The sequence below is a fragment of the Mesoplodon densirostris genome, chromosome 4 (assembly GCF_025265405.1).
Source record: "Mesoplodon densirostris isolate mMesDen1 chromosome 4, mMesDen1 primary haplotype, whole genome shotgun sequence".
Classification (NCBI taxonomy): Eukaryota; Metazoa; Chordata; class Mammalia; order Artiodactyla; family Ziphiidae; genus Mesoplodon; species Mesoplodon densirostris.
The window spans coordinates 132092347-132119148 of record NC_082664.1 but is presented as its reverse complement, the minus strand read 5'-3'; the positions used below and the strand labels follow the sequence as shown (position 1 = coordinate 132119148).

The 26802-nt window shown below is 43.5% G+C and overlaps 1 protein-coding gene across 1 annotated transcript in view; it reads right to left on the bottom strand.

Moving 5' to 3' along the window:
* Window positions 1–26802, bottom strand: part of LOC132487550 (nuclear receptor ROR-alpha-like) — a 46515-nt gene that overhangs the window by 7033 nt on the left and 12680 nt on the right. Inside the window, exon 2 of the mRNA XM_060095266.1 lies at window positions 19395–19454. Within this exon, the coding sequence (XP_059951249.1) occupies window positions 19395–19454 (60 nt within the window). The remainder of the gene's footprint in view (window positions 1–19394; window positions 19455–26802) is intronic.

The following is a 26802-nucleotide window of genomic DNA, read 5'->3' as shown; positions in this document are numbered from 1 at the left end:
TCAAAACACTTTTAATGAAGGAGGACATAGTCTCCTAACACATGAATAACACAAGTCAGTGTGAAAAAGCCTTACCACCGTTATCAATATTAAGAAGGAATATCTGGAGGACTCACTGAGAAAGGAAACATTTTACAAGCCTGTCAGAACCAAAGGCACTACAAACCCAGGCCCAGATTTTCTAGGACTGAATGGAAAATGAAAAAATACACAGCTCTGGGGAAAGAAAACAAGAGTAAAGAGACCTTGCGGGCTTTCCTGGTGGCGCAGTGGTTGAGAGTCTGCCTGCCGATGCAGGAGACACGGGTTTGTGCCCCGGTCCGGGAGGATCCCGCATGCCGCGGAGCGGCTGGGCCCGTAAGCCATGGCCGCTGAGCCTGCACGTCCGGAGCCTGTGCTCCTCGACGGGAGAGGCCACAACAGTGAGAGGCCCGCATACCGCCAAAAAAAAAAAAAGAGACCTTGCTTCTCTTGATGATTTGGCTGGGTGATAAGTAGCAACTCACTGAGGATAAAAACCACGTCTTCGTCTTTGACTCTTCAGTGTTAACACAGTACGTAAATGTTTCTTGAATGAATGAATTTTTACCTCTATGCTTGATGTTATAAAAGATTCAGAATTGAATATGAGATGACCTTTGACCTCCCCGGGTTAATGGTCTAATAACAGAGAACATAAAAGGATGAAGACATAAATAATATACAGCATCTATATGTAGGCACTGTGTTTGCAGGTTCCTACTCAGCATCCTTGGCCTCTTGTCTTAGAAAAGATCTACTAGCCTTCTTACCTAGCTTCCCAGTTCCTAGTAGATCCAGAGTAGATGATTTAAAGGATGGTAGAAGAAGGAGCCATATGAGGCCAGTACAATATCAATGTCCCAGCAAGAAGGAGAGCAACAGCCTAAAAGGGGCCCCAGATGCTAAAGATAGAACTAATATCTGTACTTATTCCAGCATTGAGTGAAATGAAAAAAAAAAGAAAAAAAAAACACAAAAAAACCCCCCACTGCAAACAATATACATATTCATCAACAGGGATGAATAAATTAACATGTGTCTACACTATGGGAAATTTTGCAATTCTTAATAAAAGGAATAAATTAGATTTATATACAGTGACTTGAAGTCCATGATACATTTTGAAGTTTATCTGTTCCTCACTCCAAAAGCCTGTTGAAGCAAATTCTCATGTATATAAATAAGTTATTTTCTCCATCAGTTAGTATGTTGGCCAGAAAAAAAAAATCAATGTGTCCTGCATTAAGAACATCAGTGTGCTCAGACCTAAAATGAGGAAACACACACAAAAAAGCTGTAACTCCTCAGTTTACAAAGGGTGGCCACTAATAAAAGGGACTCTAATAGGTTCCCTAAAATTGAGTATTTTACAGGGTGCATGGAAAGCATGATGTCTCGTGAAAATTAAACTGACTAAACTTTACAAAGACATCTTCTACATAAGGTAAAGCCTACCTTTAAATATCAGAAGAGGCTTTTGCTAAAAAATAAAGCCATGAAAAATAGGTTACATAAAGAATTCAAGGAAGAATCTATATGTCACCCAATGGATATATTAAAGAATGCTTGCAAATATGTATATATGTGTATATATATGTATAATTTCATATATTTTTCATATAAAGCATAAATACTTTTGTTTATATATAAGAATTCTATTTTTCTACTGGCTTCCTTTAAAAATACAAACACCCAATTGATCTTCAACAACTCATAACAGCATAGTTTTGAGATTCCTAGCCTTTCAGCTGAGAAATTAATGGTCTATAAACAAAGACTAAATGCATCAGGGAGATATTTTGTATATTTGGGTTTTCACTGGGGAAGCAGTGATGTGTAGTAGAAGGAACATAATCTTTAGAGTCGAAGAGAGGCTGGCCCCACTGCTGTGGCTTCGGGCAAAGCTCTGAACCTCTGCTTCCTCATCTAAAATTAGGAACAGCAGCCCTTCCCTTGCACAATCATCATGCAGGATGGAAACACTACAAACGAAGCCTCTGGTACCACTCCCAGCCGAGAGTACGCACTCTGTAACTGTTACCTACATTATTATTTAACAAATTGCTATTTGTGATATCATCATCAGAAAAAAAAAGAGAAATCCACTCTGATCAGGGTACACCTAACAGGTGAGAGTGAAAAGTGAAATGGGAAGTTGATACCACCACCCAGCCCCTTTCAAGTTCATGCTGATGTGCACCAGGACACTAAAAGGCTGGCTACTGGGTTTCTCAGGCTGTGTCCAAACCACTTTAGTCAAAACCAGAGCTTTGCAGATGAACACACTGTCAAGATTTAAAATATTCATCTTCCCCTTTTACCCTTCCTTCCAGTGGAATGGAGAGAGTGACTGCAGATCTAGGCTCTCTCTCTCTAAACGATAAACACAATAAAGTGGCACTCAGGCAACCAAAACCCATGCACTAACCCAAGGACACACCCTCATAACCTCAAGTACAGTTCTGTCCATCAAGGCACCTTCAGCAAGACCCAAGCTGCCAATGGGCTCATCCTTGAATTCTGCTTCCCTGCATTCCGTAGTCTGGCTTCTGTTCTGAAAACCTGGTGGCAACAGGAATATTTAAAAATCAGGTCTGCAGAGTGCTATAAGGTCTGAATGCCAACGACTATTGCCATTCAAGCTTCACTTCTCACAGAAAAGGCTGCCCGGAATGAAGATGACAACTGCAGGCCAGGTTCAATCTCAACCTTGTTTAATGGTGCACAAGGTACTTAGGTGGACAGCCAAGGGAGATGGCACAGCTTTTGTGGGGGGTAGCTCTCCATAAAGCATGTTGTGTGCAAACAGAGGTCGTGTCGACACCAGTCGTCCCTAACCAACACATGGCTATTTAAGTTAAGTGCTAATCTGTGGTTTCGGCCATGGTGATTTATTGAGGAGGATGGTGTGAATAATGCAGAGGACCTGACCATTGGCCCTTAATTTCCCTCATTTAGGCAGGCTGCTCTTCACCATAAAATAGTCATCCTGTAAATTAATGTGTTTTATTTCAAAAGTGACATGTTGTATGGCTTGTGCTTCAAAGCAAATTACTCTGGATTGCTGGTTTCCCAACCAGGGTACAAGGGTTCCAGCCCACTCGACCCATGGTCCAAGAGAAAATCTAAATGGGAGGGAAAGGATGACAGATCTACCATTCCTACCAGGGGCCTACAGATATTCCATTCACCAGCAAAGGCAGACGTGCTACAAAATATGGGGAACCGTGCTCGGTAACCGGGCCTCATCTGCAGCTCTGGGCTGGGCCCAGTCTCAGCTACCTGGAAGCATCCCAAATACAGGTGCCTGCAGGACCCAACGTGGCTCTTCACTTTGCTAAGACTCAAAGCCAGTTGGGCAGTGAGTCAGCCTATTGCTTTTCCTTGCTTAGCACTCAACAGTGAGTCAGGGAATGAATGAATGATTGACACCTGCGGCTCCCAGTTTACATCCAAACGCACTGTGTCCCTCACCCGGCACACGTGATTTGGTGAGCAGAGCACCTCCCAGCTCCGAGCCTCTGGCTCTCAGAGAGCTCCAGCAAGTCCCTTAATATCTCAGAGTACTTACTTTCTCATCTGTAAAAGAGACAGCCTCCCAGGGCTGCTGTGAGGTCCAACAGACAAGGTATGTATGGCAGTGACTGGTAAATGCAGAAGAAGTATCTGCAAATATTAGTTGTTGTTATTACTATTATAACTCCTTAGTGCTGAAACCTTCAGCAACTCTCTTTCACCAAGGGAATAACAAAAACCCCAGAAGTCAAGACCCACTGCAGCCCATATTCCCTCTCCCACCTTACATCTCCCTCCCTTCCAGGATAAACCATCTATTCCAAACATAACGTCTTTTGATTAATCCTGCCACACATGATGTCAGTTCCCATCCCTTTTACTTTTGTTGGTATCATCCTGAAATACTCCTGTCTTTCTCTCAGCTCAGCCTAGCTAAATTCTATCCTCTCATCAAACAATAATGTATTTGTAGAATCCACTGTGCTCTCCACAAGGCCAGGCACAAGATTCAGGATGGCCGTGGAGGGTCATACAGCCCTGACTAGAGGTGGTTAAGGGTGCAGGGTGGGGTCACATGACCCAGCCTGAGCCAATGAGTATGTTTTTAAGGATTCACATAGCCCGAGGGGGAGAAGACAATTGTACTTTTTCCCTTGGATCTCTTACTGGAGAAGAAATGCCTGAGAACAGAGAAAGGCCAACTCAGAAGCTCTTTGGCTGTCCGGACCTTCCCCTTAAACTTTCTAGTTACATGAGCCCATTCATTTCCTCTTTTGGCTAGTCTGAGTTTGGTTTTTCTCATTTGAACTCAGAAGAATTGTGACCAATACCAATATCAATAGTAGCTCCATTTGAATGTGAAAAACATTATGTGAATTGCTTTACATGTACGATAGCTTTTAAATTCTCCACTTTTACAGTGGTAGATCTGCTGAGAACCAGAGAGGTTTGATAATTTTCCCAGGATCACACAATAGTGCCAGTATCAAAGGCCAAGACTCCTGGCTTAATGCTCCATTACCACCATAAGCCACCGGAGGCACTCACCTAAGTGGATGGCTCTGAGGCATAGGAAGGGTTACTGGTCTTCTAAGGCCCCGTTTTCAAGAACTGCCTTAGTTGAAAGGGGCTCCATAGCAATTCTCTACAGCCCCGAGGAGGGCACAGTTACAAAGCTCACCTCCTGCTGCCCTTCACTCACCCTTGCAGCCAGGCCAGACGCATAATGAATGGCCAGTGAGAAGTACACTGAAGTCCAACATGAATCAATAAGAGCACTAATGAAATTGCTTCAAGTTCTAGAGCAGAAGGTAAGTTGAATGCCTTTCAGAGATGTACGACCCTGCGCCCTTCCAAGTTCCCAGAGAAGAAAAGAAAATGCACATGGTGGGGGCAGGGGGAGTAGGCACAAAGCAACACATAGTTCTTACCTTGACTTAAAATGTGTGATACTCTCTCAGACCGTATTGTTGGAGAAAGCAACAGAACTGATTTCATAGATAACAGAAACTCAGTTTATTTTTTCACTGTTCGTATTTTTGAATGAAACACTGGACATTTCAGTGTGCTATTAAAAGAGTTTCCTGAATATTATTTTAAAATGACTAAAGGTTTGGAGGTTATTAGGAAGTAGAGAGTCTTTGTTAAAAACATAGGTAGAGCCACACTGCCTGGGTTTGTATCCTAGTTATACAATTTTCCAACTGTTGTGACCTTGGGCAAGTTAATTAACCTCTCTAAGCTCCATTTTCCACATCTGTAACACAGGACCATTCTCATTTAAGTGCCGTGAGAATTAAGTAAGTAAAATGCTTAGCACTGTGCCAGTAAAAAAAAAAAATAGCTCTTTTTTTTTGTCATTATAAGTAACATTGTTAAGGTTGTTACTTTATGTCATCAATTTTTTTTTTTTTGTAAAGCAGTGGTTTCTTTACGATCAACAGTGGTATACAGGTGGGTTTGTGCCATCCCTAAATGATCCCAGGCTGTTTTATAATTTTTTTCTCTGCCTTCTGTAGTTCTTTTGACACTGTGAGATTTCAGACTGTGAGCCATTACTGCTGTCAGCCTGGATATTATTTACACTCTGCTTCCAACTTACAATATAGCCAAGCTTGTGAAAATTACACGTGAAGCAAGATTCGTATCTTTAGACTTTGCAGTAACTCTCTCAGCCACTAGAGGTCTACTCGCCATCCCGTGGTTCACTGCCCTGTTGGGCTTCCCAGAGGTCTGCTGGTCTATCCTGAGTTCCATGGTTAAACAAGCCAAACCACATTAGATAATGCAATGATTTCCTTGGTATTCAGAGCTCTCCACAGTGGGGTTCAGATCTACATTTCTTACCTCCTACTCCACTGTTTACCATATACAAACCATCACTCCCAGACAAAGCATATTCTACTGTTTCCCATATCGACCTTGGGCCTCTTCATCACTGTGCATTTTCACACACTATTTGCCCCCGTTGATAAGCAACTGAAACCCCCTACACACACACACACACACACACATACACACACACACACAATCCCCAGTGAGCTTTCCATCTACCTAAATTCTTTTCGTCCCTCAAAGACTCATCAAGGTACACCTGCACTTCAACTTCCTAGTGATCTAGCCCCTCCTTTAGGTGAACTTTAGGTCTATACCAATCCCTAGCCAATGAGTCCCAGACTATTTGTGACGGATCTCTAACGATTACTTTGTACCTTGATTTAACTCAGTACACACTGATGCTTTGCCTCTCCAACGAGACAATAATCTCCTGAGGCCACAGATGTCTTTCTATTCCACATGAGTGTCCAAGAGCAATAAAAGGAAGGTCTGACCATTTAGTGAGCATCTCATATGCGCCAAGCACATTGCTGGCCGTTTTATAATCTTGATCGGTATGCTATTAGATGGATATTTCTACTGCCTTTGTAGAAACTGAGCCTTAAGGACATAAAATTACTTGTCCAAGGCCACACTGTAGGTAAGCCAAAAGCCAGAATTCAAAGCCAGATCTGACCCCGAAAGCCATGTATTTTTGCCCCATCAAATCATGTCTATTTAGCATCGCGAGCAGTACCTCCTCAATAAATATTTACGGCTTGCTTGAATAGCTAAGGAGCAGCTTGTGCTGAATACCTGGCAAGATTAGACCATCAACCAACCAGTAACATGTGTCACCAGTCCTCAGACCCCCTGAGTCTCTGTGTGACAACTCAAGCAGCTCAGCAGTCCCCCAACAAGCCAAGGCTGCTTCAAGACGGAAAAGCCTCCTTTTCTGGCTGCAGCAGCTCTTAAGACACTATGCCTGGCCCACCGGCCCACTACAGGTTGCAAGGGATCTAATGATCTTCTCAGAGGAAAAGTGGGGAGGTGAGAGCCACAGAGAAGTAACACAACAGCACACAAGGCTATGATCAAAGAGTACACGGGGGCTCGCATGCACATTTTCCCTGCGAGGAGCCTTACAATTCCAGCAGCACTCCTATTCAGTTAGCCATAATATTATGAAAGCCGCTGCAAACAACTGGATTTCATTTCAAACAGCATAAATTAACAAATTGCACATGTGCACACAGCATCTGCTAACCTAATAATTAAGATATTTTAAAAAGTCACCTAATGGCACCCAAGTCAGGATAATGGGATAATTGTTACAGTGTTTAAAAAAATTCAAAGACGTATAAGCCAGTCACCCATGGAGCGCACCAAACGGAAGGCTGCGTTTTCATGGTCTCTTTGAGCCCCATGTTTGGATTAGCACGATGTGAAAGGCAGCAACTGCTGTTATGTAACTAAACCCTGCATATACAGTTGTCAGTCGGGGTAAATTTAACTCTGCAGGTTTAAGGCAGAGCTGGCTTGCCAGAGCAGAACTTAGGAAACAACGAAAATTTAAAGCCACACTGCCCTGTGGACCACAGGCGCTGGTTCAGGAGCTGCTGGAGAAGGCCAGACCGGCCAGACTGTGCCATGTTAGGGCACTAGCCCCCTGTAATAGCTGCTTGGACGACACCGAGGGCTGACAAGAGCATGGTTGTTCAACTACCAAGCTGTCTGCATTTTCTCTCTCCCCACATGGCAATAAAGGCACTTAGGGGGCCTAATGCAGTCCGGAAGGAAAGGCACTGAAACCTAGAATCAGGGCAAGGCTTTAATAACCAGTTGCTTTCCAGCGAGAACAAAGTGGATCCCCATGCCCAGGAGAGGGCTCCACCATGGCCACAGCGTGGCGAAGGCTACCCGGGGAGGAACTGTGGCCTGGGTTCTAGGCCTGGCCCTGCACTGCCAGCCGCGGGGCTAAGGAGGAGCCCCATCACGTCCCTATGCCTCAGGTTTGTCAACTGCAAAATAAGGACGAGGGTTAACTCTCTAGGAGGCCCGCCCAAGTCTATCATTTCTCCCTCTGGTTTTATTGGCAGATCTTTGTTCATTTCAGACAAGGAGTAACTCTGCAGGGAACCTCTAATTCTAAACTGGGTTATGTCAGGTGAGGCCAAGAGAAGGACATTCACTGTCAAAATGTCAAAAGAGATAAATCCACTGGACCATGTTGCCCATCCTCTTCACTCCCCAGCAGAACTCATTATGAAGTGGGTTTGTCCTGGACCCCATCCAAAGAGCCCTGGTGAACTCAATCTCGACAAAGAGGTGTCCACGGATAAGATGTTCTTCCCCTGCATATCTCAAAACCTGATGGGGAGGGGGGGTGGCCAGGAAAGAAGCCATCACCACTAGAGACCCCCAGGGAGTTCATGGAGGCTGGAGAGCTGTGTTGGTTTATTTGTTGTTTGTTTCGTGTGGTGTGAGGGGCATATTTTACAAGGACAGAGCAGACTGGAAGAGATGCTGAAAAAAATTCGCAGCATGGAGAAGATTTTCCACTCTGTTTTGTAAACTCAATGGGGCCAGACTAAGCAAGCAAGCGAGATACCTCAGACACAAAATTTAAAGGGGGCCAAAAAACTCAGGGATCAAGATAAATAATATTTTAATACACCACTTTAAAAGTTAACATTCATGAAAAGAAATCATGATGAGCAAAAGAACAGAATCTTGAACAGAAAGCGGAGCAGTCCAGTAATGACCAGACAGCCAGATTCTTCTAAAAGAGAAAGTCTAGCTTGTGTGAAATAAACCATCATAACGTCTTCCCATCCCGCTTTAAATTTAGATCTAAGAAAATAACCAGGGGAAATTACCGCCGATGACTGATCCACATTTTCATCCTTGTCACATCCACATCTGCACTTGCTAAACATTCTGATCATGGATATTTGGGAATGAGTACTATTCTGCAGAATCACGCTGGTGGGATATGCCAATGAGTGGGATCTGGCTTCTGTGTGCTAAGACCAGACTGTGCAGAAATTCTCAAGGATGACTCCCAGGAAAGTTTGTGTCCTGGAAGGAAATATTCTCCAAAAAAGGTTTATGCTAGAATGACAGTTCTTTAAAATAATTACTATTCAAGCATTGATAAAGCTTTGGCCTGCATTATATTTTCCTCTAAAAGGAAAAGACAACTCTGTATGCAGCTGTTATGTTTACTTTGCTAGAAGCATAATTCTGATGATGCCACCCCTCGCTCAAAAACCTTCCATGGCTCCCAAGTGCCCACAGACTTAAATTCAAACTCCAAAGCCCAAAGTAATCAAGAACCTTACTCTCTTCGCTAATTCCTATGACTCGCCTTTATTCCCCCTTCCTCCACCCACATACCAGGAGGCCTGTCCCTTTCCCCACCCTGGCTTTCCAGCTTTCCTGCCTTTGCTGAGGGTGTGGCCCCCTAGAAGCAGAAACACCTGTCTCTCACCTGCCCAACCACCAGTCCTTCTCTAAATCTTATTCATTCTTCCAATCTCAATTCTACAACTACCTTCTCCATGAAGCCTTAGAGCTCTTCTGGGTGCTAAATTGTAGGACAAATTAATGTTAGTAAGAAAGATTTCCAAGTAGCTTCTGTATTTCAGATTAACCCATAATTAACCAAAACACTTAACTGACCCAAAATGCCCCATTGTCAAAGCATACTGATTCCTCCTTTTTTGCCCTCAGGAGCAGCACCACTGGGGGGGGAGGGGAGAAAAGAAAAAGAGAAAAATGGAAAAAATAAAGCTCCTTTTCCTCATTGTTCCTCCTGGAACAAAAAATAAAACCAAACACATCCAACTTCTAAGAAAGATGAAGTATGGAAAAGAGGTCTGTCCAGTGGTCCCAGGTACAGATACAACATGAATATTCTCTGGATGCTGAAGAACACACACACAGAAACACACACCACTGTTGGCCCGAGCAGGGGAGGAAAGAAAAATTCCATTTGGAGTCCTGAAGCTTAACCGAAGCCCCCAGCTATCCCAGGCCTGTGCCACCTGCCCCAGGTGATTTGCTTCCGCAGCTAAGGGCCTGGTGCTCGAAGCCTGATTTTTCCTGAGCAGAGCAATTGAAAACCATCTTAGTCATACAGATAGAAGGTGAAAGTATATTCCAAGCAAACTACTGGACTGAGGTTGAGTTTACCCAACCAATTACACCGAGATGTTATGGGAAGGGGGGGGGAATGTAATCAAATATGACAGGGATGATCAAAACTGCTTACACAGTAAATCAGGAAACTGATAATGGGCTGACAACGGCATATACCTGACTGAGGAGTTTCAGGCTCAGATTCCCCAGGCTTGTAAAACAGAAATAACAACACTGAACCAGCTGTGCAGCACTGCTGGGCACCTGGGCGGGCGCCTCTGGGGTGAAGGATGGAGGGTGAGGAAGGCCTGGTACTGGGGGTGGGGATGGGCAAAGGAGCCCCTCTGACAGGCCCACCTCCAAGACCATGGTTTGCAGGAAGCAATTTCTCTCGTTGCCCTGCTCAAAAACATCTTAATGGGTCCTGACCTTGGACACCACAGAAACACAGCACTAAGTCAAAGGACTCTTTGGGGAGCGGAAAGAGACAGAAAGAAGTCAAAGTTGTCCATTGCGGTGAGGACTGGAGACTGCCGAGCGCCACCCGGCAGAAGTCAGGGAGAAGAATCACTCTGCACAGTTTCTGGCCTAAGCTGACTTGCTGAGGAATGGCCTAGAAAGCTATGTGGGCCTTCTCGACGACATAAGGAAGCACCCCACCCGCTGGGAAGGTCTCTCTCCTTTTGAGACCCTGCCTCTCAGGTGTTTAGAGAGCCATCCAGGGTAGGCAAGGCATGGAGAGTGGGGTCATTGTGCATCCCAAATAAAATAGTAATAAATTAACTTTGGGGAACACAGAGTCACTGCAGGGTCCGCGGGGCCCAGAGCAAAAGCCAACTGCAAGAGATACCTAATGAATCACTGACAGGACACCAAAACAGAGGCCTAAATAAAGGAACTGACCTGGAAAAGGAAATAAATACCTGCATTTTAAAGGAGGGGCCTCATATTCCTCTGTGCATCACTGGGTTTTGTTTTCCATTCACAATATGGTGCCTTGAAACACCCTAACAAGTTTGGCTGACTCAGGGCATGGGCTTAAACTTTATCAAGGCCTGCAACAGTCGTGATCTGCATGAAGCTCAATGCTGTCCTTTTGGCAGTTGTTGCACATAATTGAGTGAAAAAAGCTGTCAGTCTAAAGCCCCAATCCCAAGGTAAATTCACTCTGAACTAACCATCTGCCAGGGCTTCTCCCACGGTAGTCAACACGTATGATCCAGAGGACTGGATTCACTTCCTCATAATTAGATCACTCCTGAATTAAATTGACAGTCCCAGGGGAAACAAAAAAAAATGCAAAGCGTGTTTTGAGACCAGAAAGCAGAAGCCGGCTGGTTTTAACAAATGCAAGAAGCTACATATTTTTTCACAGCAATAGAGCAGCACAATAAACGGTTTTTCTAAATCAGTCTTCATAACAAGTATCTTCCATGCCACCCTCGTAATTTACATTTGGGTTTTTGTTTTGGAAGTTGAGGCATTTCTTGGAGGTACCATGCACAAACCCAAAGGATGGGTAGCTATTGTTTTCAGACCCAGGTGCCCAAGCAAGATCAGACCAGGTTGATCAATCTTACTAAATGTTGTGAATGTTAAAAGTCTCTGTGAATTTGTTGCCACACCCATGAACCTGCTGCTTCTTCAAAATAAAGGGAAAGAATTACAGGTGGTTTCTTATATCGCACAGTAGCCATGGTGGCTGGTAAGAGAGGCGGGTAGAATAATCCACTAAGAAATATATCTGGAATCAGGCCCCCAAAACAATGCAATCATGCTGTGAGCCAAAAAAAATGGTGAAGAGATGAAACAGGGGCAGGTGGGATTCTGAAGGTTTCTCTGTAAACATGATTTCATTCCCTGCCAGTAATTGGGTGATTTGCCTCTAGTCAGATTCAGTCCTGTGGGTACTTAACTGAACAAGTATCTTCAAACCCTGCATATTAACTCAAATTTTTCCAGGAAATATTTCTGAATTAACTAAAGTATTTAGTAATTCTATTGTTCTTCAAAAGTTTGCACACCACTGGGTTATCATGACATTTCTGATGAGACAGAGACAGAAAATAGTGAACCACTGTCTCACAGGGCCTCCTCCAGCCATGGGCCAGGGAAGATTAATGTAACTCAAAATAGAATGAGACCAACTCATTTTTGCCTGAATATCCAGATTAGACATTTCAATGCCCACTTTTGTAGGGATATGATGTGAGAGGTAAGATAAAGGAGGATGGACAGAAACAGAGAAAGAAACATTAGGTCCTCGTAACATCACAGACTAAACAGAACCTAAGAGATTACCATATGTAACATGCCTCACACTTGCCTGATTTTAATAGCCACCTGGGGCATTTCCTAAACACACAGGGTTTTTATGTCCTCCTTCTAAAGATCTGGATTCAGGAGATCTGGGTGGGCCTCCATAGTGTATTCTGTTATACAAGCTTACCAGAAGCAAAACTTAGGATGAAACACAGAGGCCAGAAACAAAGCAAAAATGTTAGAGTCAGAAAAGTAATGACGTCATGATGCAGTGATGGCCTGGGTTGGGGGCAGGGGGGACACATCCCTATATGTACACACCTTGGGGAGGGCACATAGGGGCCAGGGTCCTAACACCCTCACAGTGATGGGAGACGTGACCTTGTACCCTTGCTAGGCCAAAAGTTAGAACTGAGATCTCTACTAAAACAGAGATCCATAAAAAATTTCCCCCTTCATGAAAGAAACACTACAAAAACTCTACCTCTGACCAAAGGAAGTGAAAAAGAAACTCGCCACCTACTAAGAATTCCAGGTGGGTAATAAAAAAAAAATCTCCTATAAGAAGTTGAAATCCTAAACCAATGTAATATGTAACTGTATCCGGGTTCTGAATTTTCTTGTGCTGTAAGATAGGAACACTTCTACAGCTCCATATATACAGGACTCTCTGATGAAAAATTCTGATCGAAGATGAATCTGCAATCAAAAACTACATAAGGAAAAGATCCATTATACATCAGATACAAATTTAAAAATTAGCACCATAAAAACTTGACATAATAGAATATTATAGTAGGTTCTATAGAATAAGCTACTCTGAAATTATTAAAGAGGTTAAAAAAAAAGAAAGAGGATAAACAATGAAGCAACAGAACACTATGGCAAAAAATAGACAAATTTGAAAAAAATTTCTAGATAGGACAAATATTAGTCATTTAAAATTAAAAACTCAAAGAACGTGACACAAAAGAATATGTTTGGTATGTTTCCACTCATATGAAACCCAGTACAAGCAAAACTAATCTATGACAATGGAAGTCGAAAGAACATTTAGCTTTGGGAACAGGCAATGTCCTCTATCTTGATCTGGGTGACAATTACAGAAGAGTATTCACAGGTAATGCCACGATTATTTCCTTGTATGCATATTAAACAACCATGTAAAAAATTCAATGGGCAGTTTAGACGCAAATTAGACATAGAAGGTTAGTGAACTCAAAGAAAAAAGCAAGGAGATTGCCCAGAATGTTGAACAGAGAGAAACAGAGATAAAAGATATGAAAGAGAAGAGAAACAGAAGATGAAATGAGATCTCACATACATCTAAAAGGAGTTTCAGAAAGAGAGAGAAAAGAGACAAGATCTGAGAATTTTCCAGAAGGAAAGCATTATCAGAATGAATAAGCACACCGAATCCTGAGCAGAATGAACACATAAATCCACAAATAAACATATCATAGCGACCTTGCAGAACAGCAAAGACAGAGAAAAGGTTAAAAGCAACCAGGAAGACAAATTACCTATAAAGAAGCAACAGTTTGACTGACAGTCAAAACATCATCTACACAATTGGTTCCTCCTATTGGTCAAAGGCCACTGCCAACTTGTTGACAACGTGGAGAATGCATTTTGTTTGAAATGACTGCAGGGAGAACATTTTTCTCAGTAAGAGCCTTCCAAAAAAAAAAAGAGCCTTCCATGTTAAATGCATCCTTCATTCACTTCTTCAACAGGTTTTTACTGAGCACCTACTATATGCCACCCTGGTCAAGGAACTTCCCCGCTCTCAAAGAGCTCAAAACTCTGGATTCAGATACTTTGACAGTAGAAATACAGGTGATCTAAAAGGCCAAGGAAATATATCTAACCCAGAGGAGAGAGGTCAGGGAAAGCCTCCAGGAACAAGCAAATCCAAGCTGAGATCCATCAGATGAACAGGATTAGCAAGGGAGGACTTCAATCTGTGAGAGCAAGGGAAGACTGTCGGCACTGCTGTATCCCTAGGATTCAGAACAGTACCTGGCACCGGGGAGGTGCTCTGTAATTGCCTACTGAATGAATGAGTGACGGGCAAATCAGTGGAGTGAATAGGACACAGGTATAAGGGAAAGCAGGTGAAGGCGAAAAAGTATTGCATGTTTGAGCACCAAAGTTCAGTACGGCTAGAGAACAGAGTATGTATGTGAGTGCGGGGAAGATGGGGTGATGAGGAGACAGGTGCAGGATGAGGCTTGAAAGCTAGACAGGGACCAGTTTAGGCTATGTTAAAGGGTGTGGATTTTATTTTAAGAGCAATAGGAATTCAATGAAGGGTTTTAAGCAAGGGAGAGGTATATTAGATTTGCATTTGCAAAAATCACTTGGGTCCTAGTGTCAATGTCAGGCAAGTTAGCACTGTTCTATAAGGAGAAAGAATACTTCCTCACCAGTAAAATGAGGAGCAGCTTTCAGATTTCACCCAAAAGAGCTTGAGAGAGAAGATGGGAGGGAGGGAGAGAAAGAGAAGAGGGAAGCAGGGGGAGAGGGGCAGTGGGGTGGAGGAGGGAGGGAAGGAGAGAGACCGAGAGACCGTGCACGAGCAGGTCTAAGAAATAAACATAAAATCCTGGCTATCCACATCCTGCGGCGGGTGTGTTTTCCAATCAGCCCCGAGGCTTATGGCAGAGATAAAATAGGAAAGGAATATGTCCCCAGCTCCAGCTGAACATTCTGTTCAGGCTTTTCAATCTAAAAACTTCAGTGTGCTGGTCCGCACCGTTGCTGTTCTCACGTTGTTTGCCCTGCACCGGGCCAAACCCTGCCTCGAAATACCAATGTGTCACATGTGGGCCCAGGCAAGTCTCACTAACTTTATGAAGTTTGGGTTTCCCCCCTTCTTGCGAAAGCAGTGAACCAGAGAAGGGTCCATGGTAATAATTATGACTTTCCTTGTACGGACGGCTTCCATACCAGGGGCGGCAAGCCCACAAGAGTCTGGCTGAATAAAACCATGCCCCAGCCAATGCCAAGTTCAGCAGCTTCTCTGTTGGCAGCTCCTGTTAGGGCTGCAAAGCGCTGAAGGAGCTGGGGGAGGTTCTGAGGATATGTTCATGGGCCCTGGCACGTGGTAAACTCGGCATCTTTAATAGTCACAGTCCATGGCACATGCAGCTGCCAAGCCGCAATCACAGGTTGCTCTGAACAGTCGGTTAAAGTTACTTGTCAGGACTGTATGCAGGAATCGGGGTTTCACTTTGTCTAGTCAGCCGGAAGTCGGCCAGGGCAGTGAGGAAGAGTTAAATCTCAAGGAGTTCTCTGGCAGGACCACCTCCAGCCCGGGAAGGGCAACAGGATACCTAAGGAATGAAAGGAAAACCTGCAACTGGAATGATGAAGAAGCTGCCACAGGAACAGCCAGAGGGCAAGAGAGAGTAAAGAACCATCTCGCGGGGAGGCTGTGGTCAGCTGACTTGGCTGAACCCTGCACAACTCCAAGGAGCTCCATCCACTGAGACTGCAACCTCCCACCTCTGCAGATGGAAAGGAGCATAAACAGAGACAAAAAGGCCCCCGGGGCCCCAGGGCTGCTGTCTAGACACCGTTATCACAGTCAGGGGAAGGGGAAGAGGACGTGAGCTGTGGTAGGAGAGGTCCATGTCCTGGGCTCTGACTAAGCCACTCGCAAGAGGCCTCCGTCTTCTATCTGCAAGATGGGGACATAATACTTGCCTCATAGGGAGGTAGAGAGAATTTTAAGAGCTGAGCTCAGTGTGCTCAGGGCCTGGAGCAGAGTAAGTAACCAATAAGTAGGAGCTCGTAACTATTAGGAACTCTTATCAAATCACACATGAAGGTAACTGTTCTTGCAAACTCACTAAAGATACAGGTAATATTTTACTTCATATCTGTAACCTAAATGCCTAGTACAGGGTAATATTTTATTTCATATCTATAACCTAAATGCCTAGTACAGGGCCTGGTAAGCATAAGAACTGAATACATGGTTGTGGAAGGTAGAAGAGAGGAGGAGGGAGGGAGGTGGAGAGGGAGAGAGCCAGGGACTGGGTCCTTTATTTCTCTATCTTTGGCTCCCAGCAACAGTAGCAGGCCCTACAGTGAATGCTAACATTGTCACAGATACCATTTGTTATATGGAAAGTATCTACTCATCATCTACTTATTCACAAAACGATAGTTGAGTGCCTGATGTATGCAAAGCCCTGTGTTGGGATCACTGGAAAACACAGAGGTAATTCTACTGCATCTCTATCCTCAAGGATCTCACGATTTAGGCAGAGACTCATACATAAATACTTCTAGTAATGATCAACTGTGATAATACTGTAACATGGGTCCAAATAAGACAGGCCACTGGCCTTCACTCCCTCACCCCACCCACAAAGTGACATGACACTTTTCTCCTAACTGCTTCCTTCCTGCATGAGAGGAGGAAATTTTTTCCCTCTTTAAAGCCATGGGAGAGAAGGGTAAGAATGTGATCATGCCTGGATGCAGCCTGCTCATCCTTAGGAAGGCCTGGAAGCACCCAGCCCTGGGCAGGCTTCTCTGCCCACAGCTACCATAGCTCAGGCTCTGCACAAAGGAGGGTCTGAGGTTTACTAAAGAATGTCCTGGTTTATCTTTCTCTACAGTAACCTACCATATGGATTCAACCAAGGCAAAGCTTTCCCAGGATCCAAGAGGCAGGGTGTGATGCTCTAAACATCACCTCCACCACTGGGAATAGTAAACAATCTAACATCTAAATTCCAAAAGATATTACTGATGCTGTTTATAATTAGCATGCTAAATAAAACGGAGTCAAGCTGCTGGCTTACAGAAGCCTAGCCGTATTATGTAGTTGGAAGAATATACATGTGTGTGAATCTATGTGTGTACATAAACGTATGTACATACATACACACACACATGCATGTGCATGCACACACATTCACACACACTACTTATGGGTCCAATTTCTGAGATTTAGACTAGAGCATGGCTACAAAACATACTGAACCCATGGAGGTGAGAAAGACAAAGGGAGTAGCCTTTCTCCTTCATCCATCATGACACACTAGCCAAGAAAATTGAATGGACCTGGGAATAGATGAAGATAGAAACATATTGCAGATTAGCCACAATTAGCCACAAGGAAGAGGTAAACTCCAAACTGGAGAACCATTTGAGAAGCATCAAGAGTACTGAATTGCTATCCTCCATTAGCTAAGAGCCTACCACATGGCCTACACATCTCATTTTCACTCACAACACAAAAAGAACACCAAATATCGAAATCCCTAGAGTCTAGCCTATGGCATCTCTTTCAAGAAATCAATGGCCCGAATACTTAATCAAGCTTCTCTCAATCTATCCACCTTTTCTTCACAATTATATTCAGTGGTCTTTGTGATTCATAGCTGAAAAGTGAAGCATGAATTTCTCTGCAAGTATTTCCCTCTCTGGATTTGTTGTTGCTCATAATAATTCTGATGACTTTCAGAGGAAAATGCTGAAAAGTAACATTATTATGTCAAAGTAATGGCCAGTATCCTTAACACTTGCTTCCAAGTATTTCATCACCCAATGTGTAAAACAACAAACAACATTGGAAAAGCTTTTGAGTCAAGTTCATTTATGGGGAAACCTCACATTTACATTAATTGTATATCATGGAGAAGGGTCCACAGCTAGTGTTTTCCCATTTACTGATAGTTACTACATGGTTGTTTGATCACATTTTCAATGACCCAGACAGCTCAGTCCACTAACTTGGAAGATTTTAAGTGGTTTAAACACAAAATTCTGGCCTCTTCTACTAAAGAAGATATGAGATCAAGAATTAGCATTTCTCTAAGAGAGATCTGTTCTTTCCCCATATGGAGCAGGCTACAGTGAGAATAAGTGCCCCACAGGACAAAAAAGGAAGAAAAAGGGAACTATCAATGAATGAATGGATAAAGCAAATGTGGTATGTCCATACAATGGAATAGGATTCAGCAATAAAAAGGACCCATATACCAATACCTGCTACAACATAGATGAACTCCAAAACCATGATACTAAGTAAAATAGGTCAGACACAAAAGACCACATATTATATGATTACATTTAAATAAACACCCAGAAAAGGCAAATCTCCAGGGACAGAAAGTAGATGAATGACCCTTAGACTGGGCCATAGGAGGGTGTAGTGACAACAAATGAGCATGAGGGATCTTTTGGGGGTGACAGAAGGTGTTCCACAACTGGATTGTGGTGGTGGTTATACAACTGTATAAATTTACTAAAAATCATTGACTTGTACACTTCAGAAGGGTGAATTTTATGATATGTAAATTATACCTCTTTTTTTTAAAAAAGGGAGAAAAAAATAAGGAATGTATATTCATTGTTGCATTTAAAACTTGGGTCTTAGTCACAAGGTCACAGAAGGTCAGAGCTGGCAGAACTTGTAGCTCAGTGCCTCCGTAAGCTACACCTGGGACTCACCTGAAGAAGGTGGGGCTGGGGGGCTGGGGGAGGGTGGGAGGAGGTGGTGGTGGTGAAAGCCAGTTGCTCAAAGCCACTTCCATGATGAATGGTCAAGCTGGGATGAGAACCCAGGTCTCTTGATTACTGGTTTAGTGCACTACTCACAACTTATCTTTATTATTTTGCTTCATGCAAACTCCCAAGGCATTAATCATACAGATAACCATTCACAAACAGATGTGCTTGAGGCAAAGGTCAACGTTTTGGGGAATATAGAACATACTGGATAACCTATGAATTAGTTATTCTCTGCTTGCATTAGTGCTTGTATACTTCATTTTCTTGTCTTCTCAATATTTGTTTCTATGTGAAACCTATGCCTGTTTATGACCTTTAGATTGAAAACTCTTTCCTTACCCAAAAGAGTCACAGATGCGTTTTTTTTAGAAGTTGAATCGACTCTAAAAGGCTCACTGCTTCAGTACCACCAACAGCAAACATCCAAATTCAGACCTAGCCACAGGGGCTTGTCTTTCTAATAGAAATGTAAAATAGATCTTTATTTGCCACAAAATTAACATGTGATCCAATTATGCAGAATAGGAAGGAATTTGTCATTGAATTACATTAAAAAAATCACCCACACTAATTTAAAACAATGATACCACAGCCTTAATTACCTTGGGCTTTACTACTGTAGCTTTCAAACAGTACAGGAATATGATGAGACACAGCCATGCCTACGATAAAACATACACAGAAAAATCGGATTCTGTTTAAACAAACAAATGAGCAAGTCAAGAATTTTAAACAACTTTTTGGAGACAAATTGACCACCCTGAAAATTATTCGAAAGCGTTAAGTGTCAACCAACATTATAGACTATATGTATATGTCCCTGCCCCCTCCCAAATTCATATGTTGAAGCCATAACTGCTGCCCCCTGTAATGATATTAGGAGGTGAGATCTTTGGGAGGTAAACAGGTTTAGATGAGGTCATGAGGGTGGGGTCCCCATTGGGATTAGTGCCTTTAAAAGAAGAGGAAGAGACACCAGACTTCTCTCCATCATGTGAGGATAGAGTAAAAAGACGCCCATCGGTAAGCCAGGAAGAGGCCCCTCGTTAAGAACCAAATCTGCCAGCACCTGGGTCTGAACTTCCCAGGCTCCAGAACCATGAGAAAATAAACGTGGTTTAAGCCACCCAGTCTATGGTATTTTGTCACTGCAGCCTAAGCTAAGACAACCAAATACTTCCATTACAGTTGTGCAGACCGCTGTGCAATTCATTACAGTGATCAAGGTTAAGTGGTTATACAACATCCCTTTCTCAGGAACTCAATCAGAGGTTAGTCATACATGTGCATTAAAGTATGTGAGAAAATATTTAGCCTTCCTAAATCTGCATTTTGCAAGGGGCTATTCTTGCAGTGACTTACTTATACATTTATAGCCTATCTACCAATGCTTTCGCCTTGGCATAAAGTGAAAATTAAAATAGAACTGCATATTTAGCTCAACTTCCCTGTCACAGAACCAGTCCTTAACTTTCTGAAATATATGACTTTAGTTTTAAAACAATGCCCATCTCCAAACTGCTTCACTTTTCAGTTGTCTGTATACACAGGGGCCAGCTGGATGGACACTCCCAGGATGCTGGGGTTTCCCAGACAGGCAGGTGTCTCCTCCTCTGGAAACACAGAGGAAAATATACAGTTAATGAGGAGGGACAGAGCTTCACTGACCAGTACGAGTGGAAGCTCAGAATTTAAATATACCAATGACCTCATGCTCAAGAAGGTTCCAAACTGCCCCGAGGGATCAAACTTGTCTAGCCAGTCTTTCTCTAACAAAGCCCAAAACTCTTCCCCTATTCCACCTGATTGACCCATGCGATACCTAAAGTGGAAAGAAAAATTCCAAAACTGAAGGCAGTACTTGTGCAATGAGGTCTGTGAGCCCTAAACCAGAGGATCTTTGGGGCAGGAATAAAGATTCTGTTTCAAATCACAGAGCCTAACCTCACACCTGTTATAACAGAAGCAAATAAAATAACCTCAAACTGCACAACCTCTAAACTATCAAATCCTATATATGTCCTAATTTTCTCAAATGACTCAGTTTACCTAATTTGTGAAAGAAAAAGGCAGAACTGGGAATAATAGAAATATGTGAGGTGGGCTAAAGCTATGGATACTTTTTTCTCTGAAAAAAAAAGTAAGTAAATGGAATAAAATGAACTCCCTGAAAGCTTGAGCAATAAAGGGAAAAAACTGCACCACTCTAAGACAACTAAGCTAATGATCATAAATATCTACTCTGAGCTACTTCCTCTCAGGATCCTTACAGAGCCTCAACCTTCTGCAGGCCGACACTGGACCCTTTAAAACATAACCCAACCTATGCTTCTTCACTAGGAGCCGGAACCCTCTTCCTGCATCTCTGCACAGAAAGGCTGTGACCCTCAGCTTTCCCTGGCTCTTGGGATGCTGGCCAAAGCAAGAAGTCAGGCTGGAGAACTCCCCAAGGTGGTTCTCAGGTAACCAGCTGGTTAGATTTCATCTTGTGTGGGTTAGCTTAGCCTCGCTAAGCAAAGGAGACACTTGGCCAGGGCTGAGAATGATTTCTGTTTAGATTTCTTCAGGCCTTGATTCTAAACAGCCCAAAGAAAGGCTCCGCTGTCCCAAAGGGCACCTTTCAAGAGCAACAAAAATAGGACGCTCACTGAACAAAAGGGGACTGTTTGGCCACCAACGTCCTGAACAGGGTCTGACCGTAGAACTGGAAGGGCTTTCTGCAAAGTTAAAAAGACCGAGAAGAAAACAGCAGCAAGAAAAGAATCATCACAGAATCACCCACTCCAAACCTTCCTTCCCCTCCTCAGAAGTGCCAACGGATAAAATTTAAACCTCTTTGAAGAAAACTCCAGCCGGAGCTCAGCTTTCGGGTCTTAGAAGACACTGGCGTCCCAAGGCCTCCCCACTGTCAGATCAAACACACACAAAACAGTTCCCTGATATGTGCCTGGTTTCCCCCATACCATACAAAACAGGCTTTCGTGTTAATCTGCGCATCGCACTGTGGGGAGAGGCCTCTAATTTCACAGCACGGAGATAACACAAATAATTCATGTGACATATTAGTGGCGTACCTGCGGGGAAAGTGTTTAGTCAGGGCTCACTGAAAACAATAAGAGTTCGGCCACCACATCAGAAGGCAAAGAGAGGGTCCTTCCAACAGGCTAAGCCCCTCCTGTCACACTCACTGGAGTTGTTTCAAGTCAACAGGTCCCCCTAATTACACACGTCTTTATTCTTTAGTCACTCTGTGGCCTGCGACATTATCAACTTCCTTCCAGGGCCTCCGGAGGCTACTGAATACTGGAAAGCTCCTTGCAAACAGTAAGTGCTGCAAACATGCAGAATAGCGATCCCACTAGAGTCAGTATCAACATTATCACCACCAGCCCACCAACAAACACTTGTGCATTTCTTTGTCTCTTCCTGGTCAACTTAAAAAAAAGTTTTTTCTTTTAGTTTCCCATGGCTAAACCCATCCTTTGAAGATCTCACACCCTTTCTCAAGACCCTCTTTCAACCTTCTCTCCCACAAAGGCTTTCTCCCTGGGCAATGTGGCTCTCCACAGCTACTATGCATTCCACTTCTCCCAACCCTGAGGTTCTGTCAAGTGTGAGGCAGATTCCCTTTAGAGACAGGATAAATCAATGCTGGACTGTGTAGAAAGTTTTAAAAAAAAAAAAAAAAAAAAAAGAGCAACAACTCTACAATCACCAATTAGACATGTTGGGAACAAGACCACCATCCAAGCAGATAAAACTCAAATGCAACCTGAAGCAGCAAAGTGTATTAAAACCTCACTCTGAATTTAAAGACATTCTTGGTTTGTTCTGTGTGTGCGTGCCTCTAGTAAATACAAGATTTCCAGGTCCAGAGCCAGTTTTCCGAGACACTTTTCTCTGTCACTGCACCAATCCATCCTCTTAACTTTCTTAGCCAGAACCACCTGGATCTTAGGCTTATTTTCTCCTGATTTCACTTCAAAATCCAGAAACATGTCCTGTGTAAAACTTTCACCTGCCAGTCCCCTGTCATAAATGCTGCTTCGTAATATCTCCAGCCCGGCGGTCCCTGCTGAGCTCCAGGCCCTGTTAAAAGACTGGTTTTCCTAATCCCAAAGGTGCTATACTGTCACACGCTCCCTGCCAGACCTACATTTCCAGATACTTCCCCGGCACCTCCAACTCAGCCCATCCAAAATGGAACCCCTGCCGTCTCCCCTCTTCACATCACACCCCAAACCGTCCCAGCCAATAATTCCACCCAACTCTGGGGCTGACTCCTGTCGGAACGTCTACCATGCACCTCCAATTCCACCCCCTGGGAAATGCTCCCTCAGAGCCCACCTCCGCACCCCGTTCCGGTCCCCGCCTGCAGCACGTCTCTCCAGAAGCACCACAGAGGTCTCCTAACTTGGCTCCTTATCACCGGCAATCCTCCACCCCAACCTCAACATACTTAGGCTTAAGTACTTTACCAAAAAGAAATCAGATATTTTTCACTTGCTCAAAATTTTTTCCTAGGAAAAGGTCCAAAATGCTTTGCCTGGCCCCCGTCTTCTTTCTCCAGCTTCATCTCCTAGTCCTGCCCACACAGTCTATGCTTAGGCCAGGCTCCACCTCATTCACCCTACCTGAATGTGCCATGAACTTGCACTTCATGAACCCTGGCCCAGAATGCCCTCTCACTTTTTGCCCTCTAAGCAAATCACTCCCCATTCTTCCAAAAATTAGGCAGAGATACCCACTCAGTAAGCTTTCCCTGACTCCTCGTGAAATGTTTCCTCCCACTTCTGTGCACTATACATTTTGTAAATATCTCTATTATAGCACGCTCCATGTTTTTTTGAAATTACTAGTTAATAGGTCTTTCCTGCCTATCGATTCTTCCCTTAATTTAACTCTGTACCTCCACTGACCAACAGGGGATGTGGCACATAGTAAGTGCTCAATTAATACCTGATGTATCAATGAAAGGAGGCAATATATTGCATCACCTTTAAATATCTGAAGCTTTCGAAGAATATTAGATTTTCTTGCCTCATCCCAGTTTTCCCTCAGCTGGCTCATCTTTCACATATTGATTCTAACCTGTACCGTCACTGGCATCCTGAGGGCATTCACTGAACGACAAAGTAAGAGGCAGAGATGTGGGACAGAAAACTCAAGGCAATTTACAACGCTGCCCTCCAGGAACTGAGACCAATAAGAAGGTAAACAGAGCTGAAGCAGCAAAATGTGACTTCAATAAAGACTGTAACTAATGAGCGATAAAACCAGAGTGTGTTTGCTACTAAGAAATAATAATGGACAAGACCAATTAATACCAGGATGTTGTCAAACACCACGGTAATTTTCATTATAATGTTTTATTGGGCACAATGTGATATTGATATTTTTTCACCGAGGTTTGCAATAAAATTTCTCCACTAAATATATTCTTAATCCAGATGCCAGGCATGGATGCTGTGTACTCTTTCCTCAAATGCTCACAGAGTTTAAAAAATCAACATTGTTGACCTGAGATACAGAAAGTGCAGTTGTTTATGAAGAAAATTTGCTTTTGATATTCTGGTCATCAGAGCCAGCATTATATATATATGAAAGTTAGATATATTCTAAAGTACATAAAATCTCAACTCTTTGGACGAGGTCCTTCTGGGGTTTCAGATTACCAGGTGGTGGTACTGACTGACAATGCTGCAGAAGCAAGATCCTGGAGTGAGGGCAGGTGAGAGATGGAGATGACCAACAAAATCCCTTCCAGATGGCCTCTGCACGAAAACATAGAGAGGAGGTCTTGGAGGCGGCAATCCAGCCTAGAGATTAACCAGGTAAGTCTTCAGGACCTCCCTGGAAATGGCTGGAAATCCATGCACATTTACTGCCAAACTACCCCACTGATGCCAATTCTCCTGAAGGTTCAGGGATAAAGTCACTGGAACCAAAGCAAAGTGTAATTCATCCTGGGACTTCTTAATTCACATGCCCCACTGTGAGCAGCCACATCTGATGCCACCTTCTCAGATCCTGTTTCTGCTCTAGGGTTAGCTTATGACTTAAGGCGTAAAAATATGCCTCTCTCTTTCTGCTGTGGTAGAAGTTGTTTGGCCAATGTCCTTCCTTGGGAGACAAATGACAAAATAAAATGACCAGAGTTCCTGGGCCATTAATGCTTCTTTCCCAACTTGAGACATGTCAATTCATAGAGGCTCCCAGATATAATAAGGTTGAAACAAATACATGAAGCCTTGTTTTCAAACCCTACCCTTGATACTATTATTGACTTGGCCTGCCGTAACTGATACCTGTCCCCAGGCAGGCCAGCCAATTTGCTAAAAAGGCAACACAGGCAAGCACTTTAATGCTAGTCATATATCTTCTTCTTGATCTGCCTGACTGGTACAATATTTGTGTGCCTGTGTGTGTTTATGTGTTTGTACTTGTATATATGTGTGTATACATATATAAATTTATATTTAAATACATAAAAATTCACTTTTTCACTGAACAATGGTTTATTTTCATTCACTGACTGTTCAATATTATATAGCATTGGGGCTTCTCAGCTAGAGTCTGTTTCTTAAAGACCAGCTACTCTAAGTCTGCATGTGTGTGTATCACTCACACCATCACAATACAAGTTAGACAAAATAGATGCTTAATAGTGTAATTCACTTTACAATGGTACTATTATTACAGCATTACTCTATTTTCATTACTACTGCATATTAGGATCGGCTTCCAACATGTTTGAGGGAAGAAATAAAGCAACCTAATCACAGTGCCAATTAATTCTGTAAAAGTCATACAATATATCAAAACGAAAACATTTTCACAGCATCCCAGGAAGATGGGATTCCATGCCTAGCTCACTTCCTCTAGCTTCCTTTGCTTCTATTCCTACAATACTTTGACCTAGCCTAGTCCAATTACAAGCCAAAAAGCAATCAAAGACCCTTAGCAAGCTTAAATGATTCTCTAAGGAAGGATATTATAATCCATCGGCACACCCTCACCTTGGGCGAACATTATTTTCCCAGATTTACCCGATACCATTGTAGTATCAATAACTACTCTTTCTCGTGCTGCTCTCTCATCAGCTCAAATACTGTAACAGCAGAGTGATTTCAAGCAGGTTGTGAGTCTCTGAGAGTATTGCTTGCAAAGTGCATGTAAATTATTAGATTACATTACAAGTGAAAGACTCAGCGGTGGGTCACCATAGTGGAGCATTAATGTAGAGCAAGTTGAATGGAACCCTCGAAGACAAGCTTCTCCACTGTGATTTTTTTTGGCAGGGAGGAGAAAGTGACTAAGGGGGGAGGGAGGGCAAGCAAAGACGGGTTGCTGAGAAATGAGGCATGAGAGAGCACCCAGCAGAGTGGGAAGGAGGGCACTCCCCCAGCCTAGATGGCTGGAGGGGGCAGCCAGCGGTACTAAAGGACTAGTGAGGGCGGGGGAAGGGAGCAGGCAGACATGAGGCCCTCCTCTGGTTCAGTTGAAGGTGTGGGGTGTAACCTCAGGGAAGCCCAACAAGGGGCTGACGGGGTTGAACTTAAGTGATTCGCCTGCACTTGGCAGGATCTAGCCTGTGGCAGAGGAGCTGAGGGACTGGGATAGGATCCAGTTCAGGAAAGAGAACTGGTAGTTAAACGGAAAGACTCAGATGCCCTAGGACTCTTGCTTATTTCACAGAGCAACCAATCAGAACCAGGGAGGAATGCTGGAAGCAAAGGGAGCTGCAGACCTGAAGAGGAGACAGGGGAGAAATGGCCAGAGGGCCCCCTGCTTCCCGGTGTGCTCCGCCATCACCAACAACACTGGAGCGACACTGAATGTGTGCTGGGCATCCCGCCAGCTGCTGCACAGGCATCCTCGCAGGTGAGCTTCTCAAGTACCGTGGGAAGCCAGCATCATAAACATCCCCGGTTTTCAGATGACATAAGAAACAGACTGAGTGGTGAATGAACTTACCTAAGGTCACACAGCTAGCACACAGCACACCTG